The 18,067-nt window shown below is 42.7% G+C and overlaps 1 protein-coding gene across 1 annotated transcript in view; it reads left to right on the top strand.

The window, feature by feature from the left end:
* LOC124720395 (coatomer subunit beta') overlaps nt 1-18,067 on the top strand; it is a 164,105-nt gene that overhangs the window by 100,124 nt on the left and 45,914 nt on the right. The window contains exons 10-11 of the mRNA XM_047245736.1: nt 3,975-4,175; nt 10,839-10,976. Coding sequence (XP_047101692.1) covers nt 3,975-4,175; nt 10,839-10,976 — 339 coding nt within the window. The remainder of the gene's footprint in view (nt 1-3,974; nt 4,176-10,838; nt 10,977-18,067) is intronic.

Raw genomic sequence — 18,067 nt, 5'->3', positions numbered from 1 at the left:
GGTTGTTTAGACGATAGAACCCGAAGTGGCGTAATGCTGCACAAGGTGTAATGCTGCCTGAGACAGTTCAGGAATAAATTGAGCACAAGGCGGAATGCTGCCGAGACAGTTAAGGAAGACATTGAGACTGTAGCGGGTTCGTCTATGCACGGGGAAGTCGGCGCTCCTGCAGTCGCACGTCGCAGCGGCATTCCATACACTACTGTTTGGTTGGCACTTAGGCATACCTTCCGATGCTATCCGTACAAAATCCATCAGCATCACGAACTGTTACCTGGCGATTTAGTGAAGTGGAGGGCATTTGCGGTGTGGGCGTTTCAAAAGATGGTGGAAGATGACGATCGGTTGAGTAACGTGTTGTGGACCGACGAAGCTCATTTCACGCTCAGACGGTCTGTCGACGCCAACAACTGCAGAATATGGGCTACCGAAAATCCTAGAACTGTCGTGGAAACTCCATAGCACGACGAGAAAGTCACGGTACGGGTTGGATTTACCACATCTACCGTTGTCGTGCCTTTTTTCTTCGAGAAAATCCGTGATTCTGGTTTTATAACTGCTACCGTGACGGGTGAGAGGTACGCCGATATGTTACAGAATCGCATCATACCCAGCCTGGCTGATAAACACCTGCTGGAACGTATGACGTTTATGCAGGATGGCGCTCCACCCCATATTGCTAGATGCGCGAAAGATCTCTTGCGCGCGTCATTTGGTGGTGATCGTGTGCTCAGCCGCCACTTTCGTCACGCTTGGCCTCCCAGGTCCCCAGACCTCAGTCCATGTGATTATTGGCTTCGGGGTTGCCTGAAGTATCAGGTGTATCGTGATCGACCGCCATCTTTAGGGATGCCGAAAGATGACATCCAACGCCAATGCCTGGATGTGCTTTACAGTGCTCTTCACAACATTATTCCTCAACTACAGCTATTGTTGAGGAATGATGGTGGACATATTGAGCATTCTCTGTAAAGATCATCATCTTTGCTTTGTCTTACTTTGTTATGCTAATTATTGCTATTCTGATCAGATGAAGTGCCATCTGTCGGACATTTTTTGAACTTTTGTAATTTTTTTTGGTTCTAGTAAAACCCCCGTGTCATGTCAAGCACGTGTGTCAATTTGTACCTCTCTGTCTACATTATGCCGTGATTTATTCAGTTTTCAAATTTATACTGACTGTTTGATCACCCGGTATGTAGGAGAGAAGAATATATTGGTTGACTCTTGTAGTATTGTACGCTCTTTTTACTGTTGTCAGTAAGCTACACCGCAATGCAGAACACCTGTTGCAGTGTTTGCCACTGGAATTGGCGGTTCTTCCAATGAATCTGTTTGTGGCCTCTGTCTTACCTGCAGTTTGTTGTATGTGGTCTCTCTACTTCAGATCACTCTGTACACGTGCACCCGGATATTTTACAGTTCTGCTTTTTGCTACAATTTTCCAGCATTGTGATTAAGGAGCCTCCTGAAACTTCATATACACAGTGGACCATTTTAATCCATAATTCAGAATGAAGGTGAGAAACCACAAAAAGTTGTGGTTAAAAGTTGTAGGTGGCAAGGAGAGTCACGCATTGCTACCAGTGGACGGGCATCCAGAAGAATGAGAGGTGAGGGGGCACATTCAGCAACTTGTAAATCGATGACCTACATTTTATTTATGTTTGTTCTGTCTTGCAAATGCCACTGTAACATTTATATTCTGTGATGTATTTATTTTTCCTAATAAACATATTAATTAAAACTTAAAGTTCAAATCTCTGTTTGCCCTTTCCAAATCCAATGTCACAAATAGGGTTTTCCATGAAACAAAACTCGGCCTTCGAATGACCTTCAATAATTCCTTCTGAAAGCTTGGTTATTGTTAATGGTACGTGACCCCTTGTGCCCCTTACGATGTGCATCTAACATTGCATTTTGCTGTATCCCTCCTCTTTTCAGAATCAATCCCTACTAGAAATAAAAACGTACTTGCTTATTCGACTTTCGTCGAGCCTTGCCGTGACCTTAAATAATGTATCATTTTATACATAAAATATGCCACGCTAGATTTCCCTCTGTAGAGAGTACCTGCTCTTTTTCTAAAAGACAGCCCTAACTGTCTGTTTTTGTGCAGGCTGAGTTTTGTTAAACTGTTTCCGCATTCCCTTGCAGTGTAGTTGTGTTCACCTAACGGTTGTGTCTATCATCTCTGTTTTGTGAGCATTGATGCGTGTTTTTGGAGCCTATCTCACTGCCGAAGCGGGTCGGGCCGCCCGGTGGTTCGTGATCTGTGTCATCTGTGCTGCCGGTTTCCCCGACTTGGAACTAGCCAATTGTCAGACTGCTACAACATTTCACAGAACTGCCATCAGGCAGTCTGTTTTATGTGATCCCTTATCGTGGGGATGCCCGATTTCTCACGCGAGGCCCCGTTCTGTTAGTCACGCGGTAAGTGCGAGGCGAGTCGCAGGGCTCTCCCTTGCACTCTTTGGAGCTGACAAGTACGGGTATCTGATGCGTTTCGCCTGCGGATGTGTATTTCAACATTGGTAAATCAGTGCTAAATACATTTAAGCTGTGCTACACTGCGTACAGAAAGAATAATTACGTTTCTTTTGCCGTAAAAGTTTGTCATTTCATTTGAAATGTCTTCAGTGGCCTGAAATATATAAAGATTTTGACTTACGTGCAGCACTCTTAAGTGACACCTGTTGAAATTTTGCACGATAAGTTATAAATAGATCTTGCCCTCATTCTATCTTGCTCACTAAATGTTTTTAATATAATAGAGGGAAACATTCCACGTGGGAAAAATTTATCAAAAAACAAAGATGATGTGACTTACCAAACGAAAGCGCTGGCAGGTCGAAAGACACACAAACAAACACAAACATACACACAAAATTCAAGCTTTCGCAACAAACTGTTGCCTCATCAGGAAAGAGAGAAGGAGAGGGAAAGACGAAAGGAAGTGGGTTTTAAGGGAGAGGGTAAGGAGTCATTCCAATCCCGGGAGGGGAAAGACTTACCTTAGGGGGAAAAAAGGACAGGTATACACTCGCACACACACACATATCCATCCACACATATACAGACACAAGCAGACACATTTAAAGACCATATACATATAGTGGTTGGTTGGTTGATTTGGGGCGAGGAGACCACTGCGAGGTCATCGGTCTCATCGGACTAGGGAAGGATGGGTAAGGAAGTCGGCCTTGCCCTTTCAGAGGAACCATCCCAGCATTTGCCTGAAGCGATTTAGGGAAATCCACGGAAAACCTAAATCAGGATGGCCGGACGCAGGATTGAACCGTCGTCCTCCCGAATGCGAGTCCAGTGTGTTAACCACTGCGCCACCTTGCTCGGTTATTACATATAGTGTCACTGATGGATGCTGCATTGCATTTATGTTAGCTGTTCTGATGGTGAAGCTGTTGTTCTGCTCTTAGCACTACAAATAATTGTCAGCAAAGGTCAGAAATTGCACTACACCTTTCCAAATGTTAGTGTGTTCTTCTTTTTGTAATGTCACCTGCTGTAGAATTTATCTGATGTATATGGTCAGCAGATTTATTAGTGATTTCTTTAATTTCTTTTAAAAATTAATATCCCAGTAACCATATGCTTAATCTAAGATCTCGTACGTAAGTTTGTTCAACTTGGCTTGCTGCTATGATGACCATGTTGCCATCTGACAAAATTGACGAGTGTATGACTCCCAACGTGCTGAGCGGCAAGCTGTGTGAACTCGGCCCATTTTACTCCCTCTCCTACCCAACTATGTAACTCGGTGGCACTCTCCTCATTTGCTCACCGACTCAAATCTCTCGTGCCTTTCCTCACTCCTTTTCTTCTTTACTCATTCACTCAGTTCTTTTGTCAGTCAGTCACTCTCGACTACTCTTCCCTCCCCCCCTCTCTCGTCATCCCCATTTATCAATTTACGGATACTGTCGTCAGCTCGATCCCGGCGTCTGCCTTTGCAGTTCCTCGGCGAGGAGGCAGAGACGGTGCGCACGGGTCTGTGGGTGGGCGATTGCTTCATCTACACCAACACGGTGAACCGAGTCAACTACTACGTGGGCGGCGAGATCGTGACGGTGGCGCACCTGGACCGCACTATGTACGTGCTGGGCTACGTGGCGCGTGAGGATCGTCTCTACCTCTGCGACAAGGAGCTCGGTGTGGTGAGTAAGCTGGGAGTGCGGTGAGGCGGGTGCTCTGTCCTCCTGGAACAGAACTACTGCCTGCTGATGCATCTCCCTCACCCAGGACTTGTAATACAGATGGGATAAACTGTTGATATAGTGTAGTGTCACGACATTCCTTTTTCTATAGTGTTACCTACTGTAGAATTTACTTCTACGATATCTGTGATTTTGTGTGTGTGTGTGTGTGTGTGTGTGTGTGTGTGTGTGTGTGGGGGGGGGGGGGGGGGCAGCCAGTGTGTGCACATATGCAGGGTGATTCTTATTAATGTTTAATAACCACCGAAGTGATGTACATGGCAGTGAGACAAGAAATTTAATATCACACAAGGGCCCCCCAATGTTGGGAAATACCCCAAAAGTGGTCAACAAATGTTGAACGTGTGACATCGCCAGACAACATACGTCACACCCGATCGTCCTGCAGCGTTACCTAACAGTACGAACAAACCAGTTGCGCCTTTAATTGCAGTTACTCATGCTTTAGGTATTTGTGCTATGCACAGCTGTGTTTAAAAAGAATAGCTCCGTGTAGTCATAGGTTCGAGCCACACACGTCTGATTTCGTGCCCTGCGGCTGATTCACTGCAAGTAATAAATGTGGGTGTGATCCTGCAGTCAAATAGTCAATGCATTGGCTGGAATTGTGAGTTAATAACATATACAGAAATACAAAATAAAGTTAAATCAACAATTTAATAAAATGGATTCTATTCTAATGTCTGTAATTGCTATAGACGATAGAATTATGTTGAATGATGTTTATTGGAGAAAGGACATGTCAAATAAACAGGAAGTGGTCCTACAATATTCAGTTAAAATATGGACAGAAAATACCCTTATCAAAGGCAGTAAAGTTAAACTGAGAGAGTTATGAGAATGGTACCAAAATCACCATACAAAATAGTCATCACAGATACACGAAAACCGAGTCTGTTTCGTAACACAGTACACGAAGTATACACCAGCTCAAAACAGTTCAGAGTCCTACGTGATAATTCACAAATTAACACGTGCATTACAAAGAACAGTAACTCTATACTGTCTATTTCAGGTCCATAAATAAGGTAACAAAAGTTAATCCTACTCTTGAGTGCATTCAAACCTTTCAAAATAAAAGCGTCTTCAAAAGTCAAAGTAGGGTAGTGGCTGTTCACTGTCCAGTTTCAGTTGTCTACACGATCGAGTGACGCACGTTACCTCGGGCAGGTCTGATATCTTCCAAGAACTCGACGTAACGTGTCCAGAATTGCTCCCTCGGGCTCTTCACTCGACAAGTCCCAGTCTCTACTTGACACCCGTAATGTTCTGTTACTATCTACTTTTCCATTGACTGAAGGCCATACCCACCAAAAATACATTGTCCTTAAACTCCACAGACATGATTTGATTCAAGTTGACCACTTCCCAGACTAAATTAATATATTAGAACAGTATTTAAATACAGAAATGTCATAAATATTTGGTCACATTCAGATCGTTTATGATAAATATAAGCGGTAGTTGGTTAACGAGTAAATAAGCCAGCATTCTTGCACAGCTGTGCTCACAATAAATGACAATAATTTGTCTTCAAGTATTGTTTAAACAATTATTTATGCCTTCTTTAAAGAGGTGTCTTTCAGTTCTCTTTTCAACTGCGGTATCCTCTAACACGTTGTATTGACCACTTACAAAATTATAACAGTTTTCAGTAGCACTGGAAGTTAATTGTGTAAATACTAGCTTCCTCAGTTTTACAGATATTGAAACACTGGAACATCACTGGATGTGCCTAACTTTTCTGAGATAGAAGATGTATTTGTATCTGCACTAATATTTGACTGAGAGTTAACGTCGAATCTCGAAGAACTGTAACTTAGCCATTTTTAAGAGTCTCCGACACTCGACCATTTCTCGGAGCATCTCCTGCACGAAGGCCACGTGTGTAACAGCTGTCCAAATTGTCAGCTTCGAGATTTTCTCCGTATCTGGAAATGCCGCCGGTATTTGTACCTGGACTCGCCATACTGGGCACCTAGCCGGAAGCGGGATCTGCCACAGTGCGCCCCGAGACCTGGGCCCGCTAGCGTTCAGCCGTACGAAAAATTCGTCTTACCTCGTACCGATACTGGGCTGCTGATTAGCTCGCCTAAATACGTGTAACGTTACAATCCCAACTGAAGTCAAATATTCACATCGGTGTGACTCCAGGGTACGTGCACAACTTAAGCATGGGGCTCAGGGTTCGAGTCTCGGTCTCACAGGCAGTATGTTATTCGTGGCATTACATAATTGTGTGTTTACATTGAGGTAGGCTTTATTATATTTACTGATCTCGCGGTCTCTGCCGGCTCGTTTCAAAGTACAGTATGACAAAAACTTACCGTATTGTGTCACAAGTAAATGTGTATAAGTTTCTGAATTCTGTTATTGCCAGTAAATGATATAAGTTTTTGTTACTAAATAGTGTCTGTAAAATATATACATAAACAAATAGAAAGAAAGAGAGAGTGAGAGAGGGACAAAAGGAAAAAAACACAAAATAAGAACAGAATTTGCATTGTTGCAGTGAGGACACTGATTCACAAAAGATATTTGAAATTTTCACTGTTGTGTAGCACTGCTCCCTGCTGGCGGAGGTAGAATCAAAAAGTCAACCACTGCACGTGCGGCGACGTTACAAGTCATCTTGGGACGTCACACGTTCAACATTTGTTGTCCACTTTTGGGGTATTTCCTGATGTGTCTCGCCCTTTGTGTCTCACATTAAATTACTTGTTGTAGTGGTGTCTACATCACTTCGGATGTTTGTGATTGTGTATAATTAAAATATTTTCCCAGCATCGACAAACTCAGCTTTCTGCTATGATGTCACGATCCCTTCTCTCTGATGAACTGGTTGATGAGCACACAATCCCAAAGTGCCGAGTGGCAAGCTGTGTATACTTTGCCCTATTAGCTCCATTTTGCCCTCCCCCTGCCCCCCCCCCCCCCCTCTCTCTCTCTCTCTCTCTCTCTCTCTCTCTCTCTCTCTCTCTCCGAGATCCTCCATCCCTAACTCATTTACTACTGCAGATTGTTAATTATGAGTAACATATTACAAGTTTTCAATTTCAGGTAATAATTTCCAGAAACCTATTAATTATTTGGTCGGTTCCATATAGGTTGTGAAGTGCACTGGAATCGGGGAAGTAATCTGCATTGGTGTAGCACTTTGCCTGTGAATTGATAAACCTATTGTCAGATGACTTTGTTTCAGGAGTTTTCCAAGGTTACTCGCAGTCATTTTGGACCACAGTGTTTGCCCTCAGATATCACACATAGCAATTTTGTGCCTTCAATCACTCACAGAAAAATTTTTCCTACAAATTACTGGATTTCTGTCTTATTCATTGTTAACTTCAAAAAAACTACACACAAAATAGAATGTAAATTTTCTGTACTTCACTTTTCTGTAGTATCTCACATTTTCGTAGCATGGGACTACAGTACTGATGTCAGGAACAAACGACACAGTCGGAATTGTAACTGTGTCAAGGCTTCCACATTGGAACAGTGACACTGGTTCCACTGTTGAGTCAGTGTGCATTCGGCAATTGTCCCTACCTTCGGAGGTACCGGTTTATTTACACTGAATCAGAATCTTAATTTTAGCTGGAGATCTAACCTCTACAACCGACTCGAGCTTACTCCATATTTGGACTGTGCAAAAATATGTCAGCTCACCAAAGACAGCATAATACACAGAGTAAATACAATTCAGAGATTCACATCGAGTACAGTAATTTATTCACAGTATATTATTTACTCGTGCAACGTTTAAAAAGGCAATTGTCATATAATATATTAACTGAAATATTCTTATAACTCTGTACTGAGGTACAATATTCTTTACAGATGTTATCGGAGTGCCCAGATACATTAATGTGACCACCTTTCGAAAGTTTGGATAATCACCTTTTGCAGCTCGGACGACTGCGAGACGTGCGGGAAGAGTCTTGTGAAATGTTGCCATGTCCTGCCGGTAGATACTATCGTGCTTAAGAAAAACAAACCACGTGTAGGAGTGTATGTGATCCTCGGGCACAGATGCCGGCTCGGGTTGATCCGTCGCATCTTCCAGAATGACGAGGTCACCCGGGGAATGCCGTCCGGCCTGGACCCTCCAGACAATTCTAGCAGGGTGTTCGGTTTCAGATGTTTCCATACACCCTGACGGCCATCTTCTGACGGAGCATAAAATATACGTCATCTGAAAGGCCACAGCCACGTGTCACCGTTCGGTGGACGTCCAATTGCGGTGTCGACGTGCAAATTCCGGCCTTTGCCAGTGACGAACAGCAATCGGCACGGGTGGATAGACTGTCTCCGAGCTCTCGTTCGCCCCTGTCATCTACGGCCCACGGTGCCCCACAGTTGCCTCAGTGTTGGCTTTGGATGCTCCATTGCCGCGCACCGTTTTAGAATTTAACTGAGGCGATACGCAAACAGTTTACAGACTCAGCCATTTTGCGAATACTCCAGTCTCTGCCCAAAAGCCACTGGTCACGCACTTTTGGACGTCAGATAAATTGCTCTGTTTGTGCATTATGACGACCGCACTATTCTCCACTTTACACACCCTCCACTGCTACTGATGCCGTGTGCTGTCTGTGACGTTGAATGTAGGCGGTTGTCACATTAAAGTGACTGGACCGTGTATAATTCAATACTATATTACAAATGTTTTTTATCCACTATGCACTTGACTCAGATGGTCTGTCTGTGTCCTTCACCCTCCTAGTTGTGCAATTCATGCACGAGTAACTGCTTCACCGATTGGATTTTACCGCACTGACATCCAGTCCGGGACTCTCCAATTGACGCCATCACTTCATCAGTTGCTTACACGTACCACTACTCGTTCTGACGAAATTCAAAGTCGTCCGCTATTTCTTCTGGCGGTCGAATGCTTGGATCTTCTAGTTGGGATCATCTACCAAATTTCAGCTCGTGTGTCCCCTTGAAGCCCACTGTTCCTTTGAAGCTGTCTTTGAGTCAAAGTGTTGCAGTTCTTCACCAATCTTCTGTATACACTATGTGATCAAAAGTATCCGGTACACCCCCAAAAACAAATGGTTTTCATATTAGGTGCATTGTGCTGCCACCTACTGCCAGGTAATCCGTATCGGCGATCTCAGTAGTCATTAGACATCGAGAGAGGAGCATGGGTTGCTCTGCAGAACTCGCAGACTTTGAACGTGGTCAGGTGATTGGGTGTCACTTCTGTCATACATCTGTATGCGAGATTTCCACACTCCTAAACATCCCTAGGTTCACTGTTTCCGATGTGATGGTGAAGTGGAAACGTGAAGGGACACGTACAGCTCAAAGACACACAGGCCGACCTCGTCTCTTGATGGACAGAGACCGCCAACAGTTGAAGAGGGTCGTAATGTGTAATAGGCAATCTATCCAGGCCATCACACAGGACTTTCAAACTGCATCAGGATACACTGCAAGTGCTGTGACAGTTAGGTGGGAGGTGAGAAAACTAGGATTTCGTGGTCGGGCGGCTGCACGTAAGCCACACATCATGCCAGTAAATGCCTACAGACGCCTCGATTAGCATAAGGAGCCCCAACGATTGGACAGTGCAAAAACATTGTGGGGAGTGGCGAATCACGGTACGCAATGTGGCGATCCGATGACAGGGTGTGGGTATGGCGAATGGCCGGTGACCGTCATCTGCCAGCGTGCGTAGTGGCAACAGTAAAATTCGGAGACGGTGGTGTTATGGTGTGGTCGTGTTTTTCACGGAGGGGCCTTGCACGCCTTGTTGTTTTGCTTGGCACTATCACAGCACAGGCTTACATTGATATTTTCAGTATCTTTGTGCTTCCCACTGTTGAAGAGCAATTCGGGGATGGCAACTGCATCTTAATACACGAACCAGCACCTATTCGTAATGCACAGCCTGTGGCAGTGTGCTTACTCGAGAATAACATCCCTGTAATGGACTGGCCTGCACAGAGTCCTGACGTGAATCCTATAGAACACCTTTTGGATGTTTTGAAACACTGACTTTGTGCCGGGCCTCACTGACCGACATCGATACCTCTCGTCAGTGCAGTACTCCGTGAAGAATGGGCTGCCATTCCCAAAAACCTTCCGGCTCCTGATCGAGTGTATGCCTGCGAGAGTGGAAGCTGTAATCAAGGCTGCGGGTGGGCCAACACAGATTTGAATTCCAGCTTCACAGATGGAGGGTGCCACGAACTTGTAAGTCATTTTCAGCCAGATGTCCGGATACTTCTGACGACATAGTGTAGGTGACCAGGATTAAATTCTGTTAGTAGGTGCCAGGTCTTGATGGATAGGGAATCCTGTGTTGTCTAGTACTTACATTGTCAGTTTTTGTAATTCAGTGACACGTATTCAGACGTATGAATATTAATTTTATAAAAATGGAATGAACTTATTAGAAATTTAAAATTTTTGTAATGTGATGAAAAAATACAAAATTTGTATTATACTGTAGCTAGATTGTGGATTGACAGAAACACTGGTACAAGTATTAGTTTAACAAAAACGACTTCGAGGAGGAGTATTAACCGATCGAATGGAACCCCGTGTTACAAACACGGTAGAAGGAACTGACTGGCCGCTGTCCTGCTGCAGGTGAGCTACCAGCTACTGGTGTCGGTGCTGGAGTACCAGACGGCGGTGATGCGCGGGGACTTCGCGACTGCGGACCGCGTGCTGCCCACTGTGCCTCAGTCGCAGCGCACGCGTGTCGCTCACTTCCTCGAGAAGCAGGTGAGGCCCACGCAGCTCTCATTTTTTGTGTGTGTGTGTGTGTGTGTGTGTGTGTGTGTGTGTGTGTGTGTGTGTGTGTGTGTGTGTGTGTGTGTGGGCAGAGGAAATAAAAGGTTTGTAGGATATCATACCAGGTGTACCGGTATGAAATGAGCGTTTTTTTGTGAAAATGAAACAAATTTTGAATTGAAAAGTAAAAACGTTTTATTCAAAGTACTGACCATTGCTTTTGTGTGTGTGTGGAGGGGATGATTTTTATAATTTGCCTCCTTGCAGCAGAAATTAAAGGTTTGTAGGATATCATACCAGGTGTACTGGTATGAAATGAGCGTTGTTTCGTGAAAATGAAACACCAGTTTTGAATTGAAAAGTAAAAACATTTTATTCCAAGTACTGACCATTGCTTTCTGTACATTTTGACCACCTTTCTGGCAATTTGTGGACACCACGCCAATAGAAATGTTCGTCTTTTGAAGCAAACCGATCAGACACCCAATTTTCGACTTCTTCGTAAGAATCGAAGTGTTCCTCAGCCTATGCGTGTCCTGTTAGTGAAAATAAATGGTAGTCGGAAGGGGCCGAGTCTGGTGAATATGGCGGGTGGGGTAGCAGCTCCCAGCCGAGTGTTTTGATTGTATCCTGAACCAGTTTTGCTTTGTGTGTAGGTGCATTGTTGTGTAAAAAAAATTACTTTGCCGCGTCTTCTGGCCCATTCTGGTCTTTTTTCGATCAATGCATAGTTCAAATTGTCTGTAGCGATTAGTATTCACAGTTTCACTGGGTTTTAGAAGCTCATGATACACCACACCTTTCTGATCCCACCAAACACACAGCATTGTCTTCTTGCCGAGTCGATCTGGTTTTGCAGCCGATGTTGATGGTTGTCCCGGATTAACCCGTGACTTTTCCCGTTTAGGATTCTTAAAATAAATCCATTTTTCATTGCCAGTAACGATTTGATGCAAAATTTATTTTCTTTCGTGTCTTTGAAGCTAAATTTGACAAATGGTTTTTTGGTTTTCCATCTGTCTTTCATTCAATTCGTGTGGCACCCATTTTCCACACTTTTGGATCTTTCCCACAGCTTTCAAACGGCCAGAAATTGTTTGTCGTGCAACATTTGGCATTGCTGCCATTTGCTTCCGACTCAAAGTATCATCTTCATCCAATATTGCTCGCGATTCTGCGTCTTCGAACTTTTCTGGTGGTCTTCCACATTCTTCATTTCTTACATCAAAATCACTATTTCTGAACTGTTGAAACCATCTTTTGCACGTTGCTTCTGATAGAGCACGATCACCGTATGCCTCGACAAGCATTCAATGTGACTCTGCAGCACTTTTTTTCAAATGAAAACAAAAAATAATGCTTTCCGCAAATCATCACTTTCTGGTACAAAATTCGACATTGTTAACACGATGAAAACATATGATGTTGTTGGTTCCGTGACTTGATGTACTTTAAATATCTTTGACAGATGTCATACCAACCAAACAAATAAAAAAAAAAGGCTTGTTCACAACAAATTTTCCTTATAGACACATTTGTATCTTCACGCTTATTTCATACCAGTACACCTGGTACATATGCCCCAATAAAAATTGTAGGATTTTTTACCCATTTGACGTGATATTAAAAAAAATCACAAACACATAACTTATAACACACAAACCATTTCACAAATACATAAAATCAGACACACTCACAAACAACAAACTTATGCCAACAGATGCCAGCCCACACTAAGCTGCACGGGCTCAGGTGCCCAGTTCTTTGAATGTTGCAACAGTTACATTTTTGGAACTGCGTGACGGGCCGATACTTGAACTCGGGACCTTTGCTTTTGAGAAAAAGTGCTCTACTGGCTGAGCTACCCGAGCAGAACTTGTGACCTGTCTTAACTGCTTTGCTTCCTCCAATACCTCATATCCTACCTTGCACACTTCACAGAAATTCTCCTGTGAGCCTTTCAGGACTAGAAGGCTCGAGTAGCTCTGTCAGTACAGAATTTGCCCACAAAAGGGGACGGTCCCGAACTCGAGATTAGGTCCGGCACACAGTTGCAATCTGGCAGAAGGGTTCGCATCACTGCCCACTCTGTTGCAGAGTGAAGGTTTCATTTTGAAATTACATTTTTGTATGTTATTATTCATACAATTAGAAAGTAGATTTGCAAATGATATGTACAATTCTGTAAGAGCCGAGATACACAGTTTTGCTCTTAAAGATGTATCGACAATAATATGAAAAGGGTAGATGAGTACTCACCATATAGCGGAGATGTCGAGTTGCAGACGGGCATAACAAAAAGACTACTAAAAATGTAAGCTCATGGCAGAAGGCCTCCTTCTGAAGTAGACACCACACACACACACACACACACACACACACACAAAAACCACTGTCTCTGGCTGGTCTGACTTTAGCAGCCGGAGACGAGCCAAATTCCCATATATAAGCCGGATAACCATGAAAATCCTTCGTAATAATAAATATAATGGTAACCAGACATTCGTTAACAGGAGGACATATCTTGCGATAATGCATCATGTGATCGAAGGAATAATGTAAGTCAAATTACAACACTACATTTGTAAAGAATTATGGTACTATTTATCCATATTAACGAAGAAACAAATTCACAGCGAGGGGTTAGTTACTATTCGTGCTTGTGTGTGTGTGTGTGTGTGTGTGTGTGTGTGTGTGTGTGTGTGTGTGTGAGAGAGAGAGAGAGAGAGAGAGAGAGAGAGAGAGAGAGAGAGAGAGAGAGCTTAGAACAGTTTTAAAACATTTAATACACACTGCCAATATTTATATTTTGGTCAGTGCCCATTTTAAGTAAACATTTCTGTCAGGGTCAGCTTGCTGTTGTCAGGATCTAGCAATCTTTCAGACTGACGTCAGCAATAGGAGGCTAATCGGAATACGCGCGTGGCAAATTGTGACCGTTATTCTGGTGACTCGAATATTTCCGACTGTGAGAGACCGATCCGGGCTCCGAGAAAGCTCGACAGAGGCTGACAGAGTGACTGTCGCCGGTCGTTGACAGACATCTGTGATAACTGAACAGAGACTGACCGTATAATACTCTCCACGGTGTCTGTAGTGTATTTGGTTTTGGTGTTGACTGATTTCGTCAGTTGAGTATTGATGTAATTCTGCTTTTGTTGTTCTTTGCTTTGAGAGCAGTGATTGAAGAGTCCTTGCTGGAATGAAATGTAGTATAAAAACTTACAGTTTCCTTTAATAATAATAATAATATTTTTTCATGCCAGGGGAAAAATTTTTGTGTCAGAGCACAAAAAGGCAAATATGTTCCTCTTTAAAAGACTGACAGAAAAGTGAGGAACTAACTGCCTAATCCTCATTCCACCTTCCTCACCAAAAACTTTGGCTCATGAAGATATTCACACTATTTTAACACATAAAATTCTAAATTCTTTTCCCAGTTTATCCCTGTAGTGAAACCTTCACACTCAGCATCTCCCTCTCACTGCCACTGTCTGTATCTGTCTCCTTCGCCTCCCATTGATTTACAGTGTATTTCACTGCCACGTCTCTTCTCGCACTCACACTGTCTCCTTTTGTCTTTCCTTCCCACTACCACTGTCTCCACCGCACCTCAGCAGCTCAAAAATTCTGGGATTGAGACTTATTTGTGCCCCTGTACCCAAATGTTTAAAATTTCATTTCCTTTCCTGTTCCTATGTGTTATAATTCACCAGTCTAGGGGGTCCTGACCCCCCTCCCCCCTCCGCTCCCAAAGCCTATTTATGGCCTCCACTCATCTATATTTTTCATTTCCACTGTGTCTTCTCTCACTTTTTCTCCCACTGCTGCTATTTCAGTCCATCTCTGCTTCTTGTTTACAGCCACTCTCTCACTACTATTGTCTTTGTCTTTGTCTCAATTTTTTTTTCACTGCCACTTTCTCTCTTCCACCATCACTGTCCCCCCCCCCCCCCTCTCTCTCTCTCTCTCTCTCTCTCTCTCTCTCTCTCTGGCACTGTCTCCTCCCTCTTTCTCTCTGACTGACACTGTATCCTCTTTCTTCCACCATCACTGTCTCCCTGTTATGCTCTTTCAGCACAAAAATTTCTGGCGGGGAAGGCAGAAAGAGAATAATTTAAGAGTAGTTGGCTGTGCACTACATAGATATGTACCCAGTGGAAGAGTTTGTAATGGGAGGGTTCCTCCGTGGTATAAATGTCACTGTAAAGAAAGAGAGACTACTGCACAATAAGTGTAAAACCAAACATAGGTCTATAGATAGATGCTGAATGAAATGCATTTGGCTCTGAAGATGGCAATGTATGAAACCTTCAGTGACTACCATAACAGAATAGTGTCAAATGGTCTTTCACAAAACCCAAAGAAATTCTAGCTGTGTGAAAAGGCTGTAGTGGAATCAAAGTTAGTGTCCAGACCCTAGAGAATGAAACAGGAACTGAAACTGAGTAGCAAATGTTCCTGTACAAAGGAAAACCCAGGACTGTTGCCTCAATTTAATCTTTATACCACAGAAAAGATGAGTAAAATCAATATTGGTGTCATTGGTATTGAGAAACAGCTGAAACTGTTAAAATTGAAAAACAGCTTCAGGGTCTGATGGAATCCCTATCAGATTCTATTCTGAATTTGCATCTGTGGTAGCCCCTCTTCTATAATCTATAACAGATCCCTTGAACAAAAAATTGTGCCCAGTAGTTGGAAGAAAGCATAGGTCAGACCCATCTACAAGAAGGGCATTAGAAGCGATCCACAAAACTACTGTCAAATGTGCTCGACATCAATTTGTTGTAGAATCTTAGAACATATTCTGAGCTCAAATACAATAAGGTATCTCGGACAAAATGACCCCGACTGTGCCAACCGGCACGGATTGCGAAAACAATGATCCTGTGAAACCCGACTCGTAGTTTTCTCACGTGACATGCTGAAAGCTTTTGATTGATGCAGTCAGGTAGATGCGGTATTTCTCGATTTCCGAAAAGCATTTGTCTCAGTACCACAACTGCGATTATTGTCAAATGTAGGATCGTATCAGGTATCGAGTGAAATTTGTGACCCGGTTGAGGACTTTTTGGTAGGGAGGTCTCCGATGGAGAAACATTGTCAGACGCAGATTAAACTTCAGGTGTTCCCCAGTGAAGTGTGTTGGGACCCTTGCTCTTCATGCTGTATATTAATGACCTTGCAAGTAAAATTAAAAGTAACATCAGACTTCTTCCAGATGATGCAGTCATTGTTAATAAAGTACCGTCTAAAAGGATGTGCATAAATATTCAGTCAGATCTTCGTAAGGTTTCAAAGTGGCACAAAGATTGGTAACTTGCTTTAAAAATAGTATTGTGCACTTTACAAAATGGAAAAATGTAGTATCGTAAAATTATATCATCAGTGAGTCATTGTTGGAACTGGCCAACTCATGCAAATGCCTTGTGCAGCAACCATAATAGAAAAAAACAGTCTTGCTGAATCTTCACATGTGAAGCATTTTGCCTGTTCTAGGCATCATCAGACAATTGGGGAAATTACAAACTGGTATAAGTATAAATTGCTATTAAAGGCAATAATAAATGAATAAATTACAAATAATGAAAAGAGGGTGGCACAGGGGCACATTTGTGTTTCAGGGGTTGGTAAGGGGTATACATTTCAACTCGTAAAATATTGCACCATAACTGAGCTTACTGATCAAAATTCTTGCTAATCGTAACCGAGGTGTCAAACGTAATTAAAGAGTCCCACGAAACTGGGAAGCAATGTCAGTACTTCATTACACTACTGAAATAATTCTTCTTACTTGTAATTGAGGTGCCAGATGTGATTAAGAGTCTCAAAGAACTGGGAGGTAATATCCACTGTCAATGCTTCATTACATCAGAAGAAATACAAAAGTGGAATGACAGTAGGAAAAGAAAGCTACTGAAGAGTGCAAGAGTTACCTAATTTAGGCAAGTACACACATTCAGTGAGCAGAAAAGTGCAAAATACTCTGATAAGATATATAGGCTAATACACCTTTGGAAAATGACTGGGCAAATTTTTTTAAGTAAAAATATGAAGAAATGAAGCCAGAAGCAATGAAAATCTGGAAAAAATAACTGTAAAGGTGATAACTTGCTCGTGAAGAAATCACTCCTCGAACGCAGATGTAGTCTGTTTACAGTACTGTGAACGTGCGCTGTCGTGCTGGCAACTAGACTGCCGAGCAAGTGTCGAGGCCCCTTGGAGCCGTAGTGAGAAAAGGCGCGTGAGGTGGCACATTTAAACTTGACTGACTGGTGGCTCAGGCTTAAATAAAATAATTGATAGGTAATATAGTTGACAGTCGTCGTGTAGAGATACGCAGCATAATATCAAAAAATGTTTTATGTTTCGAAAAGACTTTGTCATTTACTGCATTAATAAATTCGAAAAAGATACACTCAGAAATTTTAAATTCTTCCAATAAATTCAGTTTCTTTCCCTAGGCAAAAAAATTGCCCTAAATGAAATCTTGTTGCTATCAGCTCCCTGATTTAGAAAACATTAAAAGCCTTTCTGTGGCCAATAAAGGCAAAAAACTGAAGTTATTGGAAGAGTCCAAAATTTTTAAGGATATCATTTTCACATTTCTGAATCTAGTAAGTGACCAAGTCTTTTCGAAACATCAAAATTTTTTGATTCTGTGATAGGAATCTTTACATAATGGTTGCCACCGATATTACGCGTCGGTTAATTGTATTTACACCTTGCCATCAGTAAAGTTTTAGTGTGGCACCTTGTGAGCCTTCTCTCACTGCGGCTCCAGGGAGCTTCGACACTTGCGCGGCAGTCTAGTTACCGGCATGACAGCGTGTGCCCACGGTATTGTAACCAGACCGTGTTTGTGTTTGTGGGATGGTTCCTTCGTGATAAGGTATCGCCGTTACAGTTATTTTTCTCCTATAGCATTGCTACTAGCTTCGTTGCTTCATATTTTTACCCAAAAATTTTTAGCTGTTTCTTTATTCTTATTAGTGCCCAGTCATTTGCCAAAGGTGTATTAACCTAGGCATTTTGTGGGTATATTTTGCACTCACTGCATATGCCTATTTGCATAAATT

Source organism: Schistocerca piceifrons, chromosome 11, assembly GCF_021461385.2.
Source record: "Schistocerca piceifrons isolate TAMUIC-IGC-003096 chromosome 11, iqSchPice1.1, whole genome shotgun sequence".
NCBI lineage: Eukaryota > Metazoa > Arthropoda > Insecta > Orthoptera > Acrididae > Schistocerca > Schistocerca piceifrons.
Note: the sequence above shows the minus strand (reverse complement) of the source record. Positions and strands in the feature narration are given on the sequence as shown.